Genomic DNA, 26,181 nt, shown 5'->3' with positions numbered 1-26,181 from the left:
GTGCCCTGGCCCCACAGTGGGACAGGGAGGTGCCGACACTGGGACTGGTCTCATGGTCCCTTCCTGTTTTTCTTCTCCACAGCTTGAAGACAAAGTTGATTTTGGCATCTGGATCCCTCTCCTTTATTCCAGATTGCTGCTCGCCCCAGCCCTCCCCTTGCATCTTCTCAGTCCACTGGAAAGCCCTGTTTGCCCACGTCCAGCACCAGTTCATCCTCCCCTTTGGCAACGGGGAGGGCAGCACCCGGCACCAGGCATCTTTATTCCCCAAAGCACAGGATTTGCTGCTTCCTTTGGGTCCCCAAGGCTTGTGTGTCACATCTACAGGCTGCTGGGGTAGGGAGCTGAGCCATGGGACATCCCAGCAGGAAGCTGCAGTGCAGGCATGCCGGACTTTGTGGTGGCGTGCAGACTCCCTGTCTGCTCTTGGTATCTCAGCTGCCAAATGGATGGCAGGTCATGCCTCCTGACATCAGAGAGGAAAGGGGTCACACTCCAGGACCATGGGCAGCAGGATGCAGTGATGAGGACCAGATGTGCCTCTCCTGGTCACCAGAATTGGGTGTCCCTACTGCCTGGCCAGGCAAGCCTCACCTAAGGAAGGGAACACAGGGCTTGGCACACAGAGACCACAGACCTATGGGTTCCCCAGAGAGCAGCAACAAACTTCTATTTGGAGCATGCATGGACCTTCTGGAGTTTAAAAGCAGGCAGATTACAGGGGCCAGAGCTGCTGTCTCCCATTTTCTGGCTGCTGTGCTGCTACATCTCAAGCAGGCATCAGTCTCCAAACCAGCACCAGATGCTGGGAAATTACTAAGTTGTTTGCCAACACTGGAGCCACAGCTATGGGATGCACATCACCTGTGTTCTACAGCATCTCTGGACAACCACTGCCTTGATCCCTTCCACAGTGGCAGAGGATTGTGACCTGGTGGTGATAAGAGGAGGTTTCCAATGGTGAAGGCTGCCCATGCCATGCTGGGGACTGAGAAGAGACCATGACATGACAAGGGTGACTGTGTGACACATCAGAATGGGTGTTGGTTGGGCTGGGTGCTGGGGACCAGAGCACAGCAGATGATGGCAGTGTGATACAGCTGGAGCTGACAAACCATGGGATACACCTGGGAGAGGTGATGTGGCTGCTGAGCCTGGAAGTCCAGGCAAGATCTGGCTCCTTACACCTCCCCAACTTGGTGACTTGCCTCACCTGGCCTGTGGAGAGCTCTGCTCTGGTGCAGGGACAGTGCCATGCCAGCAGCACACTGCAGACAGAGGGCTGACCCCCATCTCCCTCACTCAGTGTCTGTGCTTGTGAGGGACAGTGAGGGGCTGCAACCCCACAAAGCCAAGCATGGAGAGCCCACATGACCCCACAACCAGGGCACCCAGTGAGAGCAGCAGCAAGCCTGTGGGCACACAACACATTGCAAAAGGCACAGCCTGCCCCAGCTCCCTCCAACACAGCCCACACAAGGACCCGTTGTGGCTGCCCCAGTCCAGGCTCCCTCTGCATCGTGGGTTCACGGGCAGCCCCAGGACCCAGGTGGGTCCCCATCCTGCACTGGCTCTGCTCCCCCTGCTCCACACATTGCTGCTGTCTGAATTTCCCCCCAGCTCCATCTGGATCTCGTTGGGCTGCTGGCACGGAGCACCGGGATCTGGAGGTGCCAACACATGGAAGCCATTAGAGGGGCTGGGTCGAGGTGCAGCAAGGGGGCCACATGCAGAGCAAGGGGGCTGTGCAGAGGGTCCTGTCTCAGCTGTCATGCTGGTGAGGGTAGGGGAGATGTCCCACACAGCTGCCTGTCTGCATCCTCTTCTGGCACTTAGCCTCGGCATGGGTCTCCCTCAGCCCCTCCACGCACCTGGGGAGAGGACTGAACAGTTTGGGAGGCAGCCCTGCTGCCTGTGCACCTCCTGCAAGGACCATTCCCAAGCTGGCACTCACCCTTCCCTTGGCCCAGCATCACCTGCACAGGGGTTTTGCCTGGACAGTGCCAATGATAGCATTGGCATATCCCCTTTATTGGCATCTCTGCTCCATCCAGCCACAGCACGGGGGATTGGGGCAGAGGGAAGGGGCAGGGGGTGTTCTCTTCTGCCTGCTGGTGGCTGGTGGGGGGTGACAGGCAGGGATCAGCACCCCACTGATGCCTGGCACCCCCGGAGCCTACACCCATGGTCCCCCTCAGCACTAGGCAGTGCAGTGGGGCTGGCTCAGTCTCTTATCCCCATTGGTTTAGCAGCGCTCAGAGGTGGAGCTGGCCTGTCACCCTGAGCCTGAAGTGACTCCAGCTGGCTCCTGGTGGGCCCAGGCAGTCCAACGCTCCCGAGAGCAGAGCCTCTCTCCTTAGGATCCATCCTGCAACCCCAGGGTGTTGGGGGCTCCGGCAATGTCCACAGCTGTGGGGTGACCCGGGAGGCGTGGGCTCCTTGGGGCCAGCAGTGGCATCAAGTCCCACGCGTGGGCAAGTGGGTGCAGGGAGCAGGGATCGGCCAGGGCTCACTACAGGATCTGAGCTTCTGCCAAGAGAGAGGACAGGGGGTCAAGGGGGACACTGGAGACACTCACCTGCCCCATGCTCCACATTTCCCGCCCCACATTTCCCCCCCATTCCCCACCCTGCACCCCAACTCACTTGGTAGTGCCTTCAAGTGGGTGGCAGCAACCAAAAAGCTGGGTTTGGTCTTGTCCTTGCCGTGTTTCCTCACCCGGAGCCTGGGGATGAGAGCAATGGTGGCTGAAGACCCCAAGCAGCCTCCCTGAGCATCAGGATTGCCCAGATTCTCAGGGATCCTGCTGTGTTTCCATCCAGCTGTGCCCAGCTCAGCTTAACCTCTCCAGTGGGTCAGCTACAGGGCTACAGCAGGAACTGGTCACCAGATAGAACAGGACTGGGATGGGAACAGAGACTGATAGCAGAGCCAGAGCATGGCAGGGAGATCCCATGGTGGTAGGATGAGAGGGGACCTGGGGACAGGATTCCCAGGGAGCAAAGGCACATGGAGGGATGTCTGTGCTAACTCTGGAGTGTGAGACTCTCCAGCAGGAGCCTTTGGGAGGATATTAGAAGGAGCAGCATCGTGAGGGGATTCAGAGAAAGGTCCCTTGGATCTGGGGTCGTTGGAAAGAGCCCAGGCAGGCTGGGCAGTAATGGATGCGCTGGGAAGAGGCACTGGTGAGGCACAGGGGCAAGGGCAGCATAAATCACCCTACAGGGCATCAGTGGGTGTATTTTGGCAGGGACCACAGAGCAGGGCTGGGGGATTACAGGGCACTCCATGCTGAGGGTTCAGGATGGGATGGGGACAACAATTATACAGCCCCTCCTTCTCCAAACCCAGCCTACCAGATGAGGATGGTGATAACAAGAACAGCAGCCAGGATGAAGAAGGCAAAGATCCCAAGGGACACCAGGACGGCCATCTTCTCCAAGGGGTCACTGCCATCTGGGACAGAGAGATTGTCACAGCTGAGGGATGTCACAGTCCCCAGCACCTGGGGGACCCTATGGCAAGCTCCTGGACACTCCCACAGCCCAGGCACACATGGGCTTGGGGCAAGAGACCCTTCCCATTGCTCTCAGCAGCACACATGGCCCTCCTGCCCACCACCCCTAGCTCTACTCACTGATGGGCTCAGGGTTGGGAGCCTGGGAGGGCTCCTCAGCCAGGCTCTCCAGTCTGGCATCTGTAGTGGTTTCTTCACTTGCTGTGGAGGCCAGGTCTGGAAGGACAGAAGGGATGGAAACACTCACCAAAAGCATTTGCAGCACCTCAGGGACCTACAGAGAGGAGTGTGGAAGGGTGTCTTTGTGCCCCAGAGGTCCCACGAGCCCAAGGGTGCCACTGAGGTGCTAATGGTGCTTTGGAAGCCCCTCTCTGTCCCAAGCCTGTGGCGGGCAATCCCCAAATGGCATCAGCGCAGCTGCAGACTGACATGGTCTTGGAGATTTGGGGAGTTTTGTCCTCCTGCAGCTCTGCCTCTCAACCTTCAGTGGTCCTGGAGTTGAGACTCACTCTGGTTGATCTTTGGGGGAATGAGTGCCATGGGGAAGGGACTGAAGAGGGGAAGTCCAGAGTTCTGGAGGGACTTTGGGGAGGGATGGCACAATGTGGTTGGCTGCTGGAGGCTGCAGCCTGTCCCTCTCTCACCTCTGACTGGCGTTGCCCGGGCCTCAGCACTCCACTCACTCCAATTCCCCGCATCCAGGAAATCTTTGGCACTGACTTGGACCACGTGCTCCAGCCCGGCAAAGGCATCCGTGATAACCTCAGACAGATTCACTGTCTCTACCTGTGCCAGGCAGAGGGGAGCTGTGGGGCAGGCAGGGGCACCTCTCCCTGGCCCCATGCACTCCCTGCTCCTGTACTGGCCCTGCCTTCCCTTGCACACTCACCACGGACCAGGAACGGTGGATGACGGGTCGGTACTGGAGCCGAAACCGTAGCTGGAAGTGGGGTTCCTTTGGCCAGGAGGAAGGGTACTTCCAGCTCACATGGAGCCGCCGTGGGGCCAGAGGGATGGGCTCCACCACTAAGCCCTCTGGAGGGTCTGGCTTAACTGTGTGGGAAAGGTCAGGAAGCCCTTGTCACCCCACACTGCCATGCACAGGGTTCCCTGCTGTCACCCACAGGTAACTGCACAGGGATGGACAAACAATGGGACAGACGGGTGGATGGATGGATGGATGGATGGATGGATGGATGGATGGATGGATGGATGGATGGATGGATGGATGGATGGATGGATGGATGGATGGGGACTCACTGATGGCCTGCATGGTGACATCAAGAAGGCGGTAGCTGAAGCCCAGGGGGTTCACCTCGGTGATGTTTAGGCGGTAGGAGCTCCAGAACTCTGACCTGTGGACGGTGCAGGTGCCAGGGTGGGACGGATCCTGCAGGCACAGTCCCACGTGCCCGTTCTTGTTCCTGCAGACAGGGAGGCACACTGGTGACATGTCCTACCCTCCCACCATGCAGAGTTTCCAAATGCTGCCAAGGAGGTGCCATGGAAGACCCTCATGCCAGGACCCTTGTGGAGGAGGCAGCCTGTCACAGACATATTTTATTAAAAATCCTTTCCTTAGGATTTTTTCTCCTGAGAAGCTGAGAGGCCTCAGGAACAAAATGTAAACAATGATTATCAGCTGCTGTGGAGTGCAACAGGTGCATCTGTGATTGGTCTCATGTAGTTGTTTCTAATTAATGGCCAATCCCAGTCAGCTGGCTCGCACTCTCTGTCCGAGACACAAGCCTTTGTTATCATTCCTTCTTTTCCTATTCTTAGCTGGCCTTCTGATGAAATCCTTTCTTCTATTCCCTTAGTATAGTTTTAATACAATATATATCATAAAATAATAAATCAAGCCTTCTGAAACATGGAGTCAGATCCTTGTCTCTTCCCTCATCCTGGGACCCCTGCAAACACCATCACATTAGCCCCTCAGGCTCAGCTGCACTCATTCTTCCAGAGTCTGGCATATCCCTCTGAGCATGACAGAAGGGACCCTCATCCCAGCATCACACTCTGCCTGGGAAGGTCCCTCCCTGAGGCAAACCCTTCTCCCTGAAGCAAACCCTTCTCCCAGACTCCCAGGGTAGCTGGGAAGTAGCTGGCTCCCTGATGGGGACCCCCAGCTCTTGCTTTAGGGTCCATGCTGAAGACAGCAGCAGAGCCTTTGGGATAGGGGCCAGTCCCCAGGGAGCAGGAGCAGGGTGGGAGTCAGTCCTACCTCCGCTTTTCTTCGCCTGTCAGGGATTTCTTCCTGCCATGGAGACAGATGGAAAAGCAGATGATTAGGATGAGGGGGCAGCACAAAGTGAACCCCACCATGACCCAGAGGAGGGACAGGAGCAAAGCAGAGCCCCACACTCCCATGCTGACACACACATGTGACAGCATGGGGGAAAGAGCCAGAATCATGTCCAGCTCTTCCAGTGAATGGCCTGGCAGCAGGAGCTGGCAATCCCAGGGAAAAGAAATGGGACACCCTTCCCTGCCTGGGATTTCATCACACAGAAGCAAAGGCACTGATAAAAGCAGCTCCCCAGAGCCTGGCTTCACCCTCCCCCTAAAGCCTGCCAAATCCCATGCTTCCACTCCCCCTCCCTGTGGAGACCCTGATGCTCCTCTCAGCCCCCTCCCCACCAAGCCCTCGGCTCCTGCAGCTTTCAGCAGGGCTGTGCTTTATGAGCTCCATTGGACTTCAAAGCCGCCCACTAATTTGGCTTGCAGGGATAATTAGAAGCAGCAATGCTGTCAGGGCTCCTTTCATCCCAAAGCATGCCGGAGTGTGGAGGCTTGCAGATGACCTGCTTCTCTTTTATTGCCCCTCTGGTGCTGGCAGAGCTGTCAGCAGGGAGGGAGTCTGCCTGTGCCAGCCCCTCAGTGCTGCTGAGACCCCCACTGAAAGCAAGCAAAGGCTTGGTGCTCTGCTGACCCCAAAACAGGACCTGCTCTGGGGTGCAGTGCGGTCCTTGGGGCAGGAGGTGAACCCAGGGCATGTGTGGGATGGCCAGATGGATCTGGTGGTTATCCTTGGCTGTGACCCAGAGCTGACACCATAACAAGCCCATTCCATGCCCTGTGGAGATACTTCACCTGTATGTGGTGATGTATCTGGTGGGAAGGAAGGTCTCCACACTGGAGGTCCAGGAGCAAGAGAAATTCTCATAGTCAGATGCTCTGCAGGACACAAAGGGAACTCCAGGCAGGTCTGGGGTCCAGGAGAAACAGCAGTCAGTGAAGAGTCCCCCCCATCCCACATCTCTTCCAGCACACAGGGATGCCTGTGCCAACACCGAGCCCCCTTCTGGCAATGCCCTGGCAGGGCTGCAGGCACCACGCTCCCCCTGGAGCAGCCCAGCTCACAGGCATGCTACTCACGCCCCAGACGCAGGGACACGGAGTGCAGAAGGCTGCCGTCCTCGCTGTGGCAGCTGTATGTGCCCCCGAGGGCCGGGCTGGCGCTCGGCAGCACCAGGGATCCCTGCTGGATCACCGAGCCCTCCGGCAGCGCCGCGGCGCCCGCTCGCCTCCATCGCACTGCTGAGCTGGGGAGGAGAGACCAGGCGGGATAAGAGAGAGGACAGGCATGCCCAGCCCACCCTGTAAACCATCCCACTGGATAGATCCCTTGATGTGCACGGAAAAGACTTACCTGGCACGGGCACCAGGGCATGACAGGGTCACGTCTGTCCCCAGCTGTCCATACTGCACGCCTGGAGGGACACATGTCCCCAGATGGGTGTTAGCACTCCATACCACCCCACAACAGGCCTGGGGGCGCAGCTGGGGAGCCCCTGGGGGCGTATCCCACACACAGTGGGCACTGGCTATGGGGTCTGGCTTCATGCAGGTACCACCACAGGGTAAGGACTAGTCCCGCTAGGGGCTGGGCAATGAGCAGAAACACAGGTTGGCCATCACTGTAGGATGTAGGGCTGTGTTTCATGTAGCCCTGGTAGGTCTGTTCCTGTCTGGGGGAAATGGGGTCCCTGCAGGGTCCTCATGGGACATGGGGAGGGGTGCTGTATGGGGGCACTTGGTGGGGGTCTCACCTTCCTCTCCCCAGTCTTCAGGGATAGCAAAGGAGGCTGATGCCAGGGCTGCTGCAAGGAACACCATCACCCTGCCCAGGCTTGGGATGGAACTGTGCATCTGGAGGAGGCAGACAAGGGGAGGAGAGAGTGTTATTCCCTGCAATGGGGCAGCTGATACAGTCCACAGCCCACAGTATTCCTGCAGGGCCTTGGATCCTGCATTTTCCTCTCATCTCATCCCATCCTGCTGAGGACAGAACAGGGACTGAACCCCGGGACCCCAGCTGGGACATCTGGCAGTGTCTGTGCCACAGTCACAGCTGGTTCCTGGCTGCTGAGCAGTCCCCATGCCTGGGGCAGGGATGCAGGGGGCAAACATTGGCCAGGAGCTTAGGGCTGTGTGGGTTGGGGGGATTAAGGGTTCTTTGCCATTGCAATCCTGTGCCGGGAGCCTTGGCTGGCTCCCAACCCCAGGGTGGTCCAGAGACCTGTGCATGTGCTGCTGGGGTGGGAAGGGACCAAGGAGAAATTCTGGCCTGTATTTACATGGCAGGTGACAGCAATCAGATCTAAACAGGCTCACAGAGCTGGGGAAAGCAGGGCTGTGAGCTCAGGTTGTACCAAGTCTCACATCACTGCCCATGCCTGCACCCCCTGTGAGGCTGGTCCAGGTAAGGCTCCATTTGGGGGAGAATGGGGCTGAAATCCCTTCCTCACACTCAGTGATCAGCAGAGAGAGGGGCAGGGGATGCAGGGTTAGAGATGTGCACCCTTTCCTTCCCAACCTACACCACTGTGGGCGCATCAGCCAGCGCCACCCTGGCCAACACAGCCAGTGTTGCCCTGTCCTGCCCCACCACCATCACTCTGTCCATCACAGCCAGCAGTGGTCTGTGACATCCACGCCATCCAGCACTCTTTCTGTGCCAGCCAGCACTACCTAAAGCATCCAGAGCCACCTGCAGAGTCCTGCATCAGCAGGACATATCAGCCAGTGTCACCCTGTCCATCCCAGCCCCATCTGTGCCCCATCACCCCAGGGCATCTGCCCTGGCAAACATCACACTGTCCCTACCAGGAGTGCCACACAATCTCTGTCAGTCAGAAATGAATGATTTCTCCCTAGAAAACTCCCCTGCCCACCCCTCACAACTGGACTGGCCTGTTTATTTACACCCACACTGCTGGGCTCTGCTCCCAACTGAAGGCAGGGGCTGAGGGCACATAAGGCAGGGAGCTCCCTGCCAGCCCCAAGAGCAGGCATAAATCTGTAGGCATAAATCTGTGTCCCCCTGGGTTGAACAGCTGAGGGATTGGAGGGAGGGATGCTCCAGCCCGGCAAAGACACCCCAGAGCAGCAGCCAGCTCCCCTCCTGTGGCTGACTGTCCGTGGCCACAGACCAAACCGCCTGGCAAAGGAAGCAAGAGCTACAAGGCAATCTGCTGCAGGGGGGAAGGCGTGTGGCACCCCACATCAACCCCGCTCTGAGCATGCCAGGCAGCCTCAAACACAAGCCCCAAACGTAAATAATTTCATGAGACTGTCATAAGCTTTTCCTACCAAACCACCCTAGAAATGTTCCCAAGAAATATCAGTCAAAAAGTCTCTGCCAAAACTATGCTGGTAAGTAACTGGGAACATTTGGCCTGAAAGTAAAATATTTTGGTGATGGAAAAAAAAAAAAAAGAAGAAGATGAAAATGAGTGTATTTTTTCTTAAAAGCAGAGACCAAAAATAACTCCAAAAACCACGTGGGCTAGAGTGAAGGAATAGTTCTGGGGGGAGGAGGAAGGGGAGTGGGTGTATGTGTGTATGTCAGGAAGAAGGGAGAGTGTGTTAATATAGAGAGAGAAAAACAGCTTTAAAAGAAAATAATTTCTTCTCATGACCACCCTGGTTTTTCATTCAAACACTGCAGAGGGTATCCAGCCCCTCTCCATAATGACCCTGGTGGTTAAGTCTGGTTACCCAGACCCCAACCCTAATGGTCCCTAATTCTTACCCTAAACTTAACCCTAAGACTGCTCATCCTGATGGCCAGTCCTCATCTTCCACCCTTCATTACCCTTTGTCCCAGGGTGCTCCCAGAGCTACCCATCCTCACCCTAGCACCCCAAGAGCTCCCCTGCCTCAGAGGGGCCCCCCTGCCAGCGCAGTGTGAGAAGGCAGCACTGAGCCCCTCCAGACATGCTGACTCAGTAAATGACCCACATGAGCACTGCCAAAAACTATCCCTGGGGACACAGAATCACTGCAGAGAGAAGGAGCAAGCCCTTTCTTGCCTGCCCAAAGGCCAAAAACAAAAGGGGAAAGAGCTACAGAACCAGAGAAGACCAGAGCCCTCGTGTGCCCCAGGTGCAGAAGCAGGGCAGGGGGCCAGGTGCTACAAGACAGCCTGGCCAGAAAGGATCCCCTTATTTTCTGCCACCAAAGTCCTTGGCCAAGGGAAAAAGAGGCGTGCAAATAACCACGAGCATGTGAGTGGCCAAGCCTACCTTCCTTGGAGGCTCCACACCCCCACAGATGGGCACACAGGCAGAGAAAACATCCCTTGATGCTTGCACCAGCAGTGACACATTCTGGGGACACAGAGTCCCGGCACAGTGGTCCTGGAGCCGAGCCGGGACAGAGGGAACAATCAGAGCTTTTCTTCTTCCCCTCATGCTAATCCTGGCCAGAGAGATGCCTGCCGCCAGCCCAGGCTGGGTGACATCCCCTTGCCACAGTCAGGGCAGAGGGACCCAGCTCAGCCTGGGGGTGTGGCTTGGTCCTGGTGGGAAGGGCAGCAGTGCTGGACCCTGCTCCCTCAGCAGAGGATGCTCTTGTCACTGGCATGGCCAGGGTGACCAGGCAGCTCTGGCACCCGTGGGTGGGAGCCAGAAAGGCAAGGTTTCACTCTCCATACCTCCCTGATCCTGCTGTTCTGCTGGGCAACATCTGAGCTCATGGTTTTTAGGCAGCGGTGGGGAGAAATCCTGACATAAGCCCCTTCCTGCATGCAATCTGAAGTGCTGTAAGCCAAAACTTCCCTCAAAAATCATGACCATGTGCACCAACACCAATGCCCACGTTGGATGTGACAGCTCCCTTGGCATAGCTGATCTGTGCCATGCCCTGCTGTGGCCTGGCAAAGCCCAGCACAGATTCCTGGGGGAAGCCAACTTTCCATTGTGCTCAGGGCTTTGAAAGACATTGGGTTTTGTTTTCTTAGGTTTTTGTTGTTGGGTTTTTTCCTTTTCTTTTTTTTTTTTTTCTTTTTTTTTTTTTTTTTTTTTTTTGCTTCATTTGAAGTTGCTCTTCAAAGCAAATGGGCTGCACACAGAGCTGGGGTGATGGGGACAGGGAGGGACAGAAGCAGATGACACGTGCCTCAAGGCTGCAGATGGCAGCGTGAAGACTTGGGATGCTCCCCACTGAGCACAGAAGCCTGGGGTGCCTCTTAACCTCTTCCTAGGCTGGTCAGGGGCAGCATTGCTGCAACAGAGATATGGCAAATGACCCAAGAGCACTTGGCAGCTCTGCCTACCCTGTGCCAGGCCTTGGTGGGAATCACCCACCTGCAAAAAGCAATGGGCAGAGGCCCAAAGCTGGCTCTAATGCCCCAGAGATGGCACCCTTCTGAGCATCCCCTGAGCTGGGGAAGCATCCCTGGCCCCGTGCTACAAACTGTCCTGTCTGCCAGTGATTGCTGCAGCAAGAATGTCCTACGCTGAGATGCAGAATACCGCAGCAATTCCCCTCTCCTTATTTCCCTGTGGGGAAATGTGCCTCTGGAGCTGTGCCTTGCTAATCCCTCTGTACCTGACAGGCCTGCAGAAGCACCAGGCCTCGCTTTGAGGAGCCATGGAATGGTCTGAGTAGGTCCCTGTGGCTGCTGATCTGCCCAGGGCCCTGGAATCACCCCATCCCTGCAGCACTGTTGACTTCCACCATCACTGCATGAATGTGTGCCTGTGAGCATCAACCCCACTGCTGGATGCTTCCCTGCAACAGCCACCCCTGTCCCCCAGATGCTGCTGGCACCCTCCCTGGGTGCCCAGAGAAAGCCCAGCAGTGGCTGCTGGAGGGAACCATGTCCCCCACCACCATCAGGGCCATGCACAGTCTCCAGGACTACCAGCAGCACCTGAGGCAATACCTTGCCCACTTGGTGGTGATGATCTGAGCACTGTCCCCAGTCCCTCACCCCAGTGCCTTGGAGACCTCAAAAAGGGCTGTTTTCCTCAGCACCACTTTGGTGGGGTGCATGGCCCCCCATTCCTGCTGGGGGGGGGTACCACGCATGCTGGGCTGTGCCAGGACACACACATGCATAGCTGCAGCCAGTGCAATCCCAGTGCACTGGAATTACCCAGTTAAACCAGTAAAACCAGTTGGAGCCTTTCCCTGTAAGGCCAGTGCAGTCCCATAAGACCTGTGCACAGTTTGAACATAGGACTAAACCCAGTGCAGTCCTGATGCAGGGCTTAACTCAGGACAACCCAAATATTGGACTATACCCCACAGCCCAGAAGGAGAATTAAATTCCACCCAGCCCAGGGGGACAATTCAATCTGGTGCAGTCTAAATGTGTGGTTAAACTCAGCCCAGCCCAGGACTGGGGCTGAACTCAGCTCAGCGAAAATGTGAGGCTCAAACATGTGGTTATGCCATGTTAATGTGGGGTTAAATTCGGCACAGCTCAGGAGTGGAGCTGACCCACAGCTCAGCTCAAACACAGGGTTAACCTCAGCACAGCCCAGTCATGGGGTTACACAGTTCAAATGTGAGGCTAAACCAAATGCAACCCTGGCATAAGGTTAAGCCCAGCTAAGCCCAAACACAGGGATATTGTCCATACACCCAACATTGTCCAGGGAATCAGTTATCTCCACAGCCAGATACAATGCACATCTCCATCCAACCACACCAACCCCTTGGTGATACCCAGCTGACCCCAGCCCCGCTGGTGTCCAAAGCCAAGCCCAAACCCCTCCATAACCCAAGGGTCACCTCTCTCCTCTGTGGAGCCAGCAGCTGCCAGCAGTTCCTGGTGTTGGGGCTGGGGGGACCACTACACACCTCAGCCTGCCAGCAGCACCATGGAGGTCAGGCTCTGCTCCTTCCCCAGCCGGGACACTCTCACCCCAACGCCCTGATTTCCGCTCTCCTCTGCTCCATCCTGCAGGAAGAGCTCTCTGGCTCCTGGTTGTAACTGGAGGCATCGGCAAGGGCCAGAACAGCGAGGGCTCTGTTAGCAGCCAGCAGCCCTGGCCCCGTGCCAGCTGGCAGCACTTGCATTCTGAGGGGGGAGAGAAGGGGCACCCCCCTCTCCATCCCCATCCCCACACTCCTCTCTCCAAAGCCACGTGCCAGAGGCATTCCTAAAAATAATCTCCCGGCTGTAAAGACACCTACCAGCGCTGTAGCTGCAGAGCTGGTGGGTTTCTTTACAGCTTGGAGATTATTTTTAGGGTGGAGGCATGGAAGTTGGTGGGAGGGGGTGCTGCATCCCCAGTGTCCTTGGCACACGGTTACAGGACAGGGATGGGCACAGTGCTGGATCTGGGGACAGGGGTGGGACCTGCCAGCAGAGAGCTGGGCCACCCTGTGATTACAGCAGGGTGGGAAAGGCTTTTCCTGTCCCAGGAACATTTTGGGATTTGGGACATTTTTCTGCTCCTGGGCTCAGCCCAGGCTGGCAGAGAATTAAGTGAGCACACAGCTCCCAGAATGGCAGAGCAGCCGGGCACCAGCCTGCATTCTGCTCCCCCGGGACCATCTGCACCTCCCAGAAAAAAAGCTTCCCCATAAGCTGGCCCTGGAGCTGATACAAGAGCGCATGCATCCATAAATGCAGGGCACAGGCACACATGTACATACCTGTGAACACCCCAGGCACACCCAGCTCCCTCTGATGCTCCTCATGAACTCCAGCCTGGGGCTGGGAACTCTGATCAGGAGCAGGGCCCCACAGCATCCCCCATAGGCGATGCTCCCCCTTCCCTCCCCCTGCTCCAAAGCTGGCTGGAGCCCAGGAGCCATTCAGGCTCAGCTCCATCCCTGAGGCACGAAGGCGCATGGGTCAGCCAAAACGCAGCAGGGCCAAAATAAACAGCTCACCTTACACAAATGCTCCCCCAGCTAGCAATTTGCTGTCACTCCTTTTGCAAAACAAAATCCCTTTTGGGCAAGAGAAGGATTTCAGGAGTCATTAAGGACCACCTGGGCAGCCACATAAAGCCATCAGCAAGGGGTGGCCCAAATAAAGCCACCAGCAAAGGGTGTCCCATTAACCTCCTGTACACCTCCGGCAGAGTCCCTGTGGAAGAGGGGCAGGGGGATGGAAATTGCAGATCCCCAACAATGTGTGATGTGGGGATAATGGTGCCAGTCTCCTTCACCTGATGGGATAACCATGACCTGTCTTCTCCAAGCTTGGAGTCAATCCTACCTGCTTTCATAGAATCATTAAGGTTGGAACAGGCCTCTAAGGTCATCAAATTTGCCACGTGGAGGCAGTGCAGGGGTGGCAGCTGGTTGGGAGGCACATGGCAGGAACAGAGGCTGGGAAAACTCCTCACTGGGGGCAGCATCCATGCCCCCACACCACACTTCTTCCCAAGCCAACTAGATGGCAGTGCCCAAGGCAAAAGGAGATGGAAACGTGGCAAAAAGTGGAAAGAAGGGGAGAACATGGGGGCTGCTGAACAGGGCCGGGGGATGGGGGCTGATCCTTACCTAAGTTGAGAAGGTTGGAAAAACACCGTCGGGCTCGTTTTTTGCTAGGGGAAAAAAACCTAGCCAAGTTCTGAAAGATTAAGTGTGATTGTATCCAAGAGGGGGAAAGCAGAGCCATGCAGTGAGTGTGCTGACACATCTCCTTCCCCAGTGCTGGAGAGAAGCCCCAGCCCCACTCGGGGCCAGTTCTGTTTACAGGCTCCTATTGTCTCTCTTTTTTCATTTGGATTCCCCCCCTCCAATGTTATAGTTCAGAGTAAACAAAAGCAAGCAGCCTCTCACTCCAAACATTTCAGCCATCCCAAACTTTCTCTGGAGGGGGGCTGCCCATGGAATTTTCCTCATCCAAAAGAATTTCGAAATGTTCCCGTTGCAGCCTGCTCTGACTGGAGGCCAGGACAGCTCTAAAATTCTTCACAAAATGTTTGAGCTGCCCTGTGCACTGCCACAGCTCCGGCTGTGCCCCAAAGCTCCCCTCATGCACAGAGAGATCCTCTGGCCTGGCCAGAGGGGAAGAGAGGCACATTCCAGCCTGTGTAATTCCCCACAGCTCATCCCATCCACCCGAAGGGAGACAGCAGGCCTTGATGAGGCTGGATCCCACCTTTCTATTTTAAGCTGCCACTTCAGTTCTTATTGCTCCAAGTCAGCAGCGCCTGTGCAAAGTACTTGGGTGCGCTGGGGGATGTGTGTGGCAATGCACCCCAAGAAAACACAGTACTGCCCTTGGCAGGCAGAGGGCAGAGGGTGCAGGGGTGCCAGAGCTCCTCCTGGGAGTGGTCAGTGGCACCTCGAGCACCAGGAGCGCTTTTTGCAGCAGTGATGTCTCTTTGGTGCTGCTGGGTGACCTAGGGGAGGTGAAGAAAGAAGGGATGGTGTGCTGATACATCCCCAAGGATGGAGTGGGAGCACAGCACTGTGCCCTGCACACCCCTGTTAGATGGTGTGTGGAAGGGAGGAAAGAATGTACTCCAGGATGAGCCATGTGCTGGGTGCCTCCTGAGTGTGCTGCTGCTCCTTGGCACACATCCTGCTGTCAGGGTATGCACCCTGGCCCCAGAGGAGGTGAACCAGAGACCCCCAACAGCTGTCTTGGCTTGAGCTGAGTACAAATATGAGGTGAAGCCCATGAGACCCTGGCATAAGGGTGCCAGCACTGCTCTGCCCGCTGGTAATGGGGGCACTGGAGGCAGATCCTGAAACAACTGGAAGGGGAAGAGCCCAGCTAAAAAGCCCCACAAAAAGCCAACAGTTGCAGGAAGTACCTAAAGCTCAGTCCAGCATGGACTTGGATGTCAATGCAAGCCACTGGAGTGGCCTGGCATGCTGATGTCCCTTGTCTGCTGTCCAGAACAGCCCCTGAATGGGTTTCATGGGTTTCATGGTGGCCCTGCAGCCCGAAACACAACCCAGCATGCTGGGGAACCCCCACATCCTCCCTCCCTGGGCACATGCAGATTTTGAGGACTGCAACCCCTTGATGAACATGCTGTACTTCACCTCAGAAAGGGCAAAACATTGCTGGTACCTGCTGCATCTCCCACCCACAGCATCCCACCCTGGTGGGCACAGAGCCCTGCGCCACCACAGCAGCACTGGCAGGGGAGAGATACCTCAGCTCCACGCCGGGCTGGAATCTTGCTGTGGGACAGGGCTCTGCCGGGTGCCCCTGCTGCCTCTGCACCATCTCCCTGCGCCGCCTCGTTGGGTTCTCCTCCTCCACGGAGGCTGCTCAGTGGTTTGGCGTGGGAGCGGTCCTACCCCCCCAACCCCAGCGGCCCCCTCCCCTATAAAGGGGCCAGGCAGCGGCTGTGTGGGGAGCAGAGCCCCCGACACAGCAGATGGGGTCTGTAAAGTGAGGCTCCCCCAGGTGTGTTTGCCTTGGCCGGGGCTCAAGCCCGTCCAATTAGAGCTATAGAAAACATATCTTACAAAAAAAAAAAAAAAACGAGGGGGGAAAAATAATCCTCTCCCCTGCGCTGGGGCCCAGGGTTTGGCCGGGGTTTCTCGGCAGGCCAGGCGCAGGCGATGCAGGCTCTGCTGGCAGCAGCCCGGGGAGGGCGGGATGTTTGTGGATATTAAAATGCAGTCGTAAAGTAGAAGAAAAGGGCAGCCTTGTTTCAGAACGAGTCTCCGAGGCTTTCCCCTCTCCCGTCATGCTCGGCACCTGGCCGGCAGCACGAGCAGCTCCCCCTTCCCACAGCCCCCCCAGCCACCCCCAGCTCACCCAAGGGCAGAGGTGCTGTCAATGAGACCCCATCCCTCATGGACTGAAAGTCATTGTCTCCAGGAGGGGGAAGATTTGGGAGGGTCCCCCTCTAATGTTGACCCATATTGGGTCAACATTACAGCTGTGCTTCTGTAATATCCACCCCTGCACATCCCTTCCTTGTCACCCCCGCAACTCTCTGCTTTCCCTTGTCCACTGCCCTGCCTGCATGGAGCCAAGGCTGGCAGGCTCCAGCTCCTTGGCAGCAGCCACATGGCAGCACCACTGGTACTCCACTGGTTGGCCTCCCCCTGCCTCCCTGCTGAAGGAAAAATAAGCTGGATCGTCTTTTGGTCAAGACTTCAAATTATTCACAGGCACCCAACATCCTGTGCCCACGCAAAATAAGGGGGGCATAGCAGGGTCCCATGGGGTTCCTCCCATTCCCAGGGACCCAACAAACCTCTGGAGAAGCCCTCTCCATGGGCTATCTCCCCGAATCCATCCCTGAAACAGGATGCTGCCTCTCCACAGCATCGCTTCTCTCTCCATGCTGCCATGTCCAGCTCTGGAAAGTCACAGCAGGAGGCTGGGAAGCAGTTGCAGGCATCGGCTCAGCAAGGGTGGCTCCATCCCGGCCCACCTGCTCAGCTGGAGATGCCCAGCGCACATCTGGCTTCACCACTGCCTTCTGCCCCCCTTCCCAGCTTGGTAAGGTGGGGATTGCAAGCCTGGAAGGGCTCCCTCCCCCATCCCTCTCCCTTTGCCTGTCCAGGCTCTCCAGGCCCCCTGCCCCATGGGGTCCCGAGGCACATGGCACCCCCAGGCACGGCCCAAGTGACTAAGGCCCCGGCAAGCGAACCGGGCGAGCAGGGCCTGTCCCTTGGCCGCGCTCCCTCCCCGCAGTGGTGAAATCACGTCTGGAGAAAGCCCGGGGAGTGAGGCGCCGGGGCCCCCCCGCTGCTTCCCAGCGAGGATGCTCGCTCCCCGCCCGCTGGCCGGCCGCCCCCGCTCTGCAAACCCCACAGCAGCCCAGCAAAGGGGTGCTCCCGGCAGCACAGCCTCATACCTCATCTCCTCCTCCTCCTCCTCCTCCTCGCTCCGGATCCCATAGCAGCATCCCAGCTGTGGAAGTGGCTGTGAGAAGTGGAAACGCAGCAGCGAGCCCCAGATGCTCGTAAAAGCGCTCCCGGGGAGTGGGCAGGAACCTCTAATCTCCCTGTAAACCCGCCAGAGGCTGGGGGGCAATCGGGGATGGAGGGGATGGAGTGGATGGAAGGGATGGAGGGGATGGAGGGGGTGCCCCTCTCGCCGACACACCACCCCCTCCACGGCAGAGCCGGCTGGCTCATGGAAGGAGCTGGTGTCTCGGGCTGCCTGGGACCAGCAGAGGGGACAGCGAGGGACGGGCCACCAGCGCTCGGCCTCGACCTGTCACACGGCACGTGCCGGCTGCGACGGGGGGTGACTCATGCGGCTCTGGGAGCGCCTCCGCCGGCACGGGAGCGTGGCTCCGGGTTAGGGTTTAATGATCTGCCTTCCTCCGCAGCCCATGCTCTCCGCTCCCTGAAGCGCCACGGGGACCCCGGGAATGTCGTCCATCCCCCCCGCCCCTGGCCGGGGCTGCTGGCATGGAGCGAGCAGGGCTGCGGCGGGGAGCTGGCTGGGAGCACGCCGAGGCTGCAGCTGGGGGCTATAAAAAGCACGGCTGTGGTATGCAGCGAGGCACTGAGAGGGGAGTAAAATAAAATCAGGTGGTGGACGAGTCGGGTGCTTGCTTCTGCACCAGGTCTGGCGACGGCGCTGCTCCCCATCCCCCCTTCCCTGCTCCCTGCCCGGCTGACTCCCGGTGAGGCTGGGGCAGAGCGGGGAACGGGGATTTGGCAAAGGGTGGAAGATGCAGGGTTGGGCCGGCGGGGAGCGGAGGGGGTCAAGGCTGGGGAAACAATCGCTGGCTCTCGTACACGGGCTCCTGCCCGGGATGGAAGCATTGCAGCCATCCCTGGTCCAGCTCGGAGACGCCTGATCCGGGCGCTCAGTCCTCTGGCAGCTCGCACCAGAGGATTAATCATGCGCTGATGGGCGGCCAGAGCTTCCTTTGCCAGGAGGGAGCCCCACCATCCCCCAGCACCCTGGATGAGATAGGGACCTCATCCAGAGGGGACAGTGACACCACAAGCTGGGTACAGAGAGGGCTCCCCTCGGGCCAGCAGGAGCTCTCTGCCCATGGACGTGCCGTGTTTGCACAAGTCTGAGCAGGGGAAGGTCAGATTAATTTTAAACCTGAATAAACAAGGAGAGAAGGCAATGCCAGAGCTCGCCCTTCTCAGTAGGGATGCCCAGCAGCAGAGCACAGCACCCGCAGCACAGCTCTGCCCTGCCCAGGGGTTCACATCCCCCTGAGAGAGCTGGAACAGACCCACAGCCAGGGGCCTCCCTTTTCCACAAGGAGCTCCCAGCTGAGTCAGTGTTGGCAGCAGGGAGAGCGGCTCCTGCCTGATTCTGCAAGATTCCTCTGGTCTCCACAGGAAAGCATCCACTCTGGGACCCCCACCCCACTGGGAACAGCACCAGGGCTTGCCTGTTCCCTGGCCACAATGCACAATGTGGTCTTGGGAACGAACAAGGAGGAGAAAAGAAAATAGTAAAATTGTTTGTAGGTCAAGAAGAAAATGAAAAAAAAAGAAGTTTGTGTTTTTCATGCCAAAAGGAAAATGAAAACCAAAACATTTTGTTCTAAATGATAGGCCTTGTTTAGTTTTCAGTGGTTTTACTTTTTAAAAAAAGGTTTGAGTTAAATCGAGCTAAATTTGTCTTCCAAACATTACCTTGGGGCAGGGAATAAAATAAATTGGAAAAAAAAAAAAAAAAGAAAGAAAGAATGAATAAATCAAAACATCTCATTTGGAAAATGTCAAGAGTAAAACGCGACGGCTTTTCCAGCCTGGGAGAACCGCAGCCGGGCGCTGAACCCAGCCTCAGTTCACAACTTGGGACAGCCCCCCCCCCCGGAGCAACTTTTTTTCCCGGAAAATAAAGCAAGTACTGTGCCAATTGATGGCTGGCATGGCTTGTGTCCTGGGGCCTGTCTCCCATCAGGGATGCCCCCACTGCCCATGCCAGTCCCCAGGACCTGCTGGAGCGTGGAGAGGCCCTGTTACAATCAGCAGCCATGCGCATGAGCCGAATCTGAGCTGCGCTGCTCTCCAAAACTCCTCTTTAAATGTCTTTTCTATTAGGTCAGCATTCCTGCGTCGCCCAGGGAAGGTGGTTACGGCCGGCAGCCCGGCACACAGGCTCCTCCGTGCTCGCTGCTGGCTCTTCGACAGCAAGCAGCCTGCCCATGCTATTAAATTACTGAGAAAAATGGATCGTTTCACCAAAAATTAGGTGCAGGAACCTCTCACACAGTGGCAAGGCAAGCTGGTAATTGGAAATTCATAGAGCTGGCCGCAAATGCTGCCTCTGGCTCTGCTCCACCCTCCTCTGGTTGTGGTGAGGGATGGCAGAGAGGCATTTGCTGCCATCTCTGAAATGCTGCCACTGATGGAGATGCAGCAGCCACGTCGCCAGCAGCAATGTGAGGTCCCCCACATATCTTTGGAGGGTTAAATACTGCTGCACAGTTCCTCTGCCCTTGATAGGTGGGGAAAATAGGTGAAAAAAACTCTCAGAGACTTTTCCAGGCACTGGAGGAAGAAAGTTCTCCATGCACAGCTCACCATCAAGCATCCTACTGGGGACATGTCTCATGGGGACAAAGTTTGGGGATGCAGCAGGACATGCTGTGCCAGCACCATCCTATTCTTAGAGTAGCACTCCAGGGGTGCTTCCCCACAGACCTTGCCTTGCTCAAGTCCTTCATCTCTCCATCCCAGGCACAGTGTAAGCACCACTGCTGCTCCATCTGAGCTTGGGCATCTCACCATCCTCCCGGACCACTCTGAGCCCAAGCCTCAGTGCCTTGAGAGCTCAGAGCTCTCCAAGGCATCTTCAGGGCAAACCAGCCAGCTTGAGGAGCTGTCAGAGAGCCCAGTGCATATCTGCAAAAAGCTGGGAAGCAGGAATGTGGATGCGCAGCAGATCAAGAGCTGTGTCAACAAGATACTCTGAGAGACCAGTCCCTGACTGCTCCCTGTGCCAGCACAGGAAATGGAGGCACTCATCTTCCTTGCTATGTGCACTGTTTTTTGTATAGTGAGGTGCAAGGACTGTGGGCACAGTCCCAGCTGGAGAGGGGAAATGGAGCTAGGCACAGGAGGCCAGAGAAAACGGATGCCTCCCCTGGCACAGCCATGCTCCAGCCATGGAGCTGTAAGACTCAAAGCCAGGATGGGGTGGAGCAGCCTCAAGGGGGCCATGAAACAGCCCAGCGGGAGTCTTGCAGGAGCTAAAACAATCAAAAGCAGCCAAAGCACTGAGGAACCCCCGGGGTTGCGTGTTGGCCCTTGCAAGACAAGGATGGAGCAATAGCTGGTTGGGTCCACCAGCTCCTCCTAAGCCTTGAGGCCTCAGGCAAAACTCATGGAAAGCAAAGACTCCTGCAGACCTCCCCAGCAGCCGGGGGCTGGCCCTGGCCCTCTGAGGAAGTCTGGAGAGGTGCCAGCTGGCCCAGGCACCCTGCGTGACAGCGGCTTGTGCAAAACCACGCCGGGCCACTGGGCCAGGCCATCCCTGGAGACCTTTGCAGGGCTGTTGCAGCACAGCTGTTGTGAGCTCCGTCACAACACTGGCACGGCACTGGGCTGGACCACAATGAAGACCCTTCATGACAGCCCTTTCTGGTTTTCCCTATCTATTTTTGCAGGAAGGTAAGGGCTGAACTGCGCCTTTCATGATTTTACTGAGTTCAAAAGGGACCGATGCCCATGCCAACCTTCATCAAAAAGGGACTGGTGATGTGGCTTTGGGACTATTGGTCTGGCTAGGATGAAAGCCTTCTGTCCCAAAGGAAGGGGATGGTGAAAGCACAGGAAGGCGAAGGAAGCAGCTGGACAGGCAGAGCCACACCAGCCCAGGGGCTCCAGGGATGCCGTGCCAGCCCTACTGCCTCCCACTTGCTCTTCTGTGAGCACATCCACACCCCTTAGGCTGCCAGCAGGATGGCAGGCAGCAGCCCTGAGCCCTGTCTGGAGCTCCCCAAGGTGGGATGACACTTAGCTACAGCTGAGCACAACACTCCTCAAAGTTAATGGGTCAGAAGACCCTCCCCAAACAGCTGCAGAGATGATGGTCCACCAAAGCTGGAAGATGGTCTACAAAAGATGATGGTCTACAAAAGATGATGGTCCACCAAAGCTGGAAGATTCTTCCTTCCCTTCCTCCCCTCGGTGTGTGAGAAGCACTGGCTTCTCAACAAGGGTTGGCATGCCTTGTTTTCACTTTGGGAGGTGAAATAAACGAGAAGATGCCCAAATGATTTTATTTCCAACATAAGGATTTCATTAGATGGTGGAGCCTTGAACTTTCCCACCTCTCCCTATACAGCAATCTCTGCGAGTCCATAGCAATTTTCATTAGGCAGTTTCTATTTTGGCTTTCTCTGTACTGAGAGGAATGGACCAGAACTGAGCAGCCTCTAGGGAGCCCCAGGCTGATTTCCAAAGTGCTTTCAGCATCCTCCCTTCTCCTGGCCAATGCAGTCTTGCCTGCATGCAGGCCATCACCACCTGCATGGGACAGCCCCATGTCCAACCTGTCAGATCTCCTGAGGTCCCTCCGGCCTCCTTGTCCTCTCCAAAAGCATCTTTAGGAAACATGTATGAGCAGGTGGATGTGATCTTCCCCTGCCCAGACTCTTCCAAAATTCCTCAAGAGCCTTTTCAGCAACGATCAATGTCCGCTGCAGCAAGCCCAAGCTGTGCTGGTCAGATGTGACCAATGTGACCTCAGTGAGCAGTCTGGGTAAGACAGAGGCCAATCAGGTCTTGACAGATTTCTTGTCTCTTTTTTGCTGGATGCCCCCAATTCAAGCACCAGAGTAGAAGGAGAATTTTTTTGCCATGTCCCAGACTCGTACCACTGTAGGGAAGGACTTGCACCTTCCAGCCCAGCCATCCACCTGTACTGAAGATCTTGGCAGATGCTCCAGGGGCTGCAGGTGCTGTGACCTTTCAAAAGAGCCTAAAGCTCACCCCATCCCACTGCCATGCCAGGGTGACTCAGTGACCTGGGAAGCAGTCAAACTTGAGAGATAATTCCTAATTACACACTGATCCCTGCAAACTTGCTACTAATCTCCAGAGGAATTTTTCTTTTTCCATGGAAATGGTCCATGGGAATCTGCTGTTGGAGAAGACTTAACCACAATTGCAAGGCATCTGCCCTTCCCCACCTTCATAACCTGGATGGGAGAAGAAAACCATTACTGGGAGGTGCAGAGAGATTTGCTGGTAGAAACTCAGGTCACAAGGTCATGGCATCCCTGGCCAGAGAGATTTGGTGATTTTCACACATGCGATGCTGTGGTAACCACAGGAACACTTAGAAAAACCAAAAACTCTCTAAACATCCCAGCAAGCCAACTCAGACATCCCAGGGCTAATCCCTTATGCTGGCATTGTATCAGCATCCCAAATGCTGCTGAAGATCCCATGTTTTGCCTATAGGGAAGAGCTCTCATACCATCCAAGCTCTGCCCTTGGCTGTATCTTGGGCAGGGGCAGAGCCACCCTCTTTCATGCCTAAACAAGAGGAGGGGAAACAAGCTGTGAGAGATGCAGAAATTTTCCAAAGGGAGAAAAAGCAGAGGCACAAGCCAGCACCTGCCCCTCCCGCGGGAAGCATCTCGCAAGGGGTTTTCCTCCAGAGCCAAACCCGCGGGAGAAGGGGAGGCAAGAATCCCTTGGCTTGCTTAGCCTAACAAGGAAGCCATAAATATAGCAGGGTAAACACCGGAGAGGGAGAAGAGGTCTTGAACTAAAAGCACAATGTTGGCACAAACCCACAGGGGAATAAGCTCTCCAGGAACACATTCGGCAGGAAACCAGAGGGAGGTTGAGGCCTGTGTGAGCAGGAAGAGCCTGGAGTTGCCTTTGAACAAGAGCAGGGTGGAAATAAAGGGTTTAAACTGAGTGCTCAGCTAGTTCATGGCAGGTGAGGATGTCACGCACTGTCGCCATCCGTGAGGGTTTCCCCACTCAGGATGGTCCAGGTGAGCTGTGTGAGAAGGGCAGGAGAGGCAGGACACCTTCATGTGTGGGCTGCAGCTGTGGGGACACCTTGGTGCCCACCCAGCATGACAGCTTCTGATAAGCCCAGCAGCTGCAAAGGGGAACTGCTGCTGCTGCTGCTGCTGCCACGATGAAAACGGCAGGGAGACTCAGTGCGCCGTGAGTCATTCATTCATCCCTCACAAACAGGGCCTGCACTTGGCCAAGCATCCTCCTCCCCCCGCCTCTGGGACAGCTTGCTGGGACAGGGAAAAAGTGGCTTATTAGATATAATCAAGTCAAGTTTTCCCCTCCCTGTGAGGTTCCTCTTCCTGGAATAGGAAGCACAAGACCAGAACTGCTTTTCTTCCACCTTCCTGCAGGCTCTGCCATTAGCTGCACCCTCCAGGGAGCCCTCCCCACCACCCCACTGAACCCCACATACCCTGTTCACCCATTGCTGGTGACATCCAGCCCTGAGAACAACCCTGCTGTCACCAGTTTGACCCTGTCCCGCACCTCCAGTCCCACTTTGGCTGCCAGGCTTGGTTTGCAGCTCTCTGGAGAGCACGTATTGCCCCCTTTGTTTCTGCCCAAAAAGTGCCAGGTTGGTGGGACAGAGGGTGTATAGCTGATGAGGGGGCATTGTGGCCATATCTCATCCTTGTCCCTACCACAGGAGGTCCTCGATCAGCTCCCAGCTCCCTCTGAAGACCCTTGCCCTGTGGCAGGCTGGGTTGATGTGTGCCTCATGTCACTGCACACACTGTAACCTAGCTGTGACCTGCCCTCCTCTAAACAGGTAGAGTGCAAACACGCCACCTCCTCCTGCAAACACAACAGCCAGACGTGGGGCAGCCACCTCCTGGCACACAAGGAGCTTGGGCAGCCCCAGAAGTCTCAGCTCTGGCTATGCCACCAATGCCAGCAAGTCGAACACCATTTTGTGTGCATGACAACACATCTGTGAGCTGCTACAGCGCCGGGCATCTATGGGGACCAGGCACAAGGTGCCCTCAGGCCCCATCACAGTGGGGTCACAGTTGCTGACAGTGATGTCCAAGCCAAGCTCAGCCTCGTGGACACCTCTGACAGCCATCACCAGCCCAGAGGCAGAGCTTGGAGGGGACCTGGTGGGTGACACAGCCACCGGTGAGGGTGGTGGTGGGCACAGCCCGGGGCTGGCCACTCATGGGGCTGGCACGGGACAGAGAAGCTGGGATTGACACAGAATCCCGGGGCAAGGAGGGACAAGGCAGTCAGAGCCCTGCCAGCGCCCGCGCATGGGAAAGCGCCTCTCTCAGCGCCTCTCCTAATTGGGAGCAGCTTTTCCCTGGACCCCCCAGGAGAAGAGGGGGCCCTGCCAGGGGGACGCTTTGCCTGGCATTCCAGAAAACTCCCTTCAGACACAGTAGGGGTGCCCAAATCGGGAATGGTAGGGGGTGGTCTGTGGAGGCTGGGGAAGGGGCTCAAACATCCCAGTCCAGGAACATCAATCCCCCGAGCATCTCCGGGCAAGGCGGAGGCGCGGAGGGCGGAGAAGGGGCAGCAGCCCTGGGAACTCACAAGCAGCCGGGAGGGACCGGGAGGGCAAGTCCCTTGTCAGCTGCTTTGCGAGGGGACACAGACACACAGACATCTACACCCACACCCGCACAACTTTCTCCACCCGGGCAGCAAACAGCTCCGGGAGCTGCCTGACCGCAGCCGCGCGTCCCTCACCGCCAAGTCGGGGCGGCGGCCATTCGTTCCCCTCGGGGGCTGGGGACCGGGGGACTGTTCCCTACCTTCCTGCGTGGCGCCGCGGCTATGTGTCCATGGCGCTATGGGAGCGGGAGCCGGGCCGGCAGCGGGAGCGGGAGCGGGGCGCCCGCACCGGGCTGGCTGGGGCCGGTAGCGCAGGCGGTGCGAAGCCGCCGGGGCTGCCGCCGCCGCTCCATTGGAGCAGGGCTCTGCCAATCTGCCGCCACCACCCCGGGACGCTTCCTGCCTGTGAGCCGCCCCCCGGGACCGGGAGGGATCCGAATCCCGCGCCCACCGCTTGCCCGGGATTCGCGGTGCCCCCCGGGGCTCCCTCCCCGTGTCCGTCCGGCCGGAGCGCTGGGATGGGGATCCCACCGTGGCGCACTGATGTGCGGTGCCCTCCGGGGCGCGGGTGTCCCCCCGAGGCTCCGGAACCCTCCCGAAGATGCACAGCCCTCCCCGGTGCTCTCGGGGGTCAACATTCACCGTGACTGTCCCCTTCCCTGAATACTGGAGGAGTGGAGACAAGCAGGTCCTGCCTGTGACTCAGTTTCCCTTGCCCCTGGGCTGGCCATTTCTTTGGGGTTTATTGTTGTGGTGGTTTATTTGATGGGGAGCATGCAGGGTGAAATCTGGCCCTGGGGTTTGTGTCCCTGAGTTGAAGAAAAGGCTCATTCCTCCTCGCAGCTTGTGGTGTGTGTTTCATCCTTCTTTTGCAGGACACATCCACCACCCAAGCTGCTTTCCCTTGGAAATGGATTTTGTTTGCCATTTTATTGCAGTGAAAATTCTTAAGAGGAAAA

The 26,181-nt window shown here is 57.0% G+C and overlaps 1 protein-coding gene across 1 annotated transcript; it reads right to left on the bottom strand.

The window, feature by feature from the left end:
• Positions 1-1,987: 1,987 nt before the first annotated feature.
• On the bottom strand, positions 1,988-25,507 carry IL11RA (interleukin 11 receptor subunit alpha). The gene is made up of 13 exons (XM_036404032.1): positions 25,423-25,507; positions 7,573-7,672; positions 7,173-7,233; positions 6,899-7,065; positions 6,614-6,728; positions 5,745-5,777; positions 4,778-4,941; positions 4,407-4,570; positions 4,162-4,303; positions 3,638-3,733; positions 3,357-3,456; positions 2,646-2,725; positions 1,988-2,529 (listed from the first exon to the last, which is right to left on the bottom strand). Exons 2-13 carry the CDS (start codon positions 7,670-7,672, stop codon positions 2,513-2,515), a joined length of 1,239 nt encoding a protein of 412 aa, XP_036259925.1. The 5' UTR covers positions 25,423-25,507; the 3' UTR covers positions 1,988-2,512.
• Positions 25,508-26,181: the final 674 nt, after the last annotated feature.

Source organism: Molothrus ater, chromosome Z (assembly GCF_012460135.2).
Source record: "Molothrus ater isolate BHLD 08-10-18 breed brown headed cowbird chromosome Z, BPBGC_Mater_1.1, whole genome shotgun sequence".
In the NCBI taxonomy this organism is placed as follows: domain Eukaryota; kingdom Metazoa; phylum Chordata; class Aves; order Passeriformes; family Icteridae; genus Molothrus; species Molothrus ater.
The sequence above is the reverse complement of the archived record's forward strand: the minus strand, read 5'-3'. Positions and strand labels throughout refer to the sequence as shown.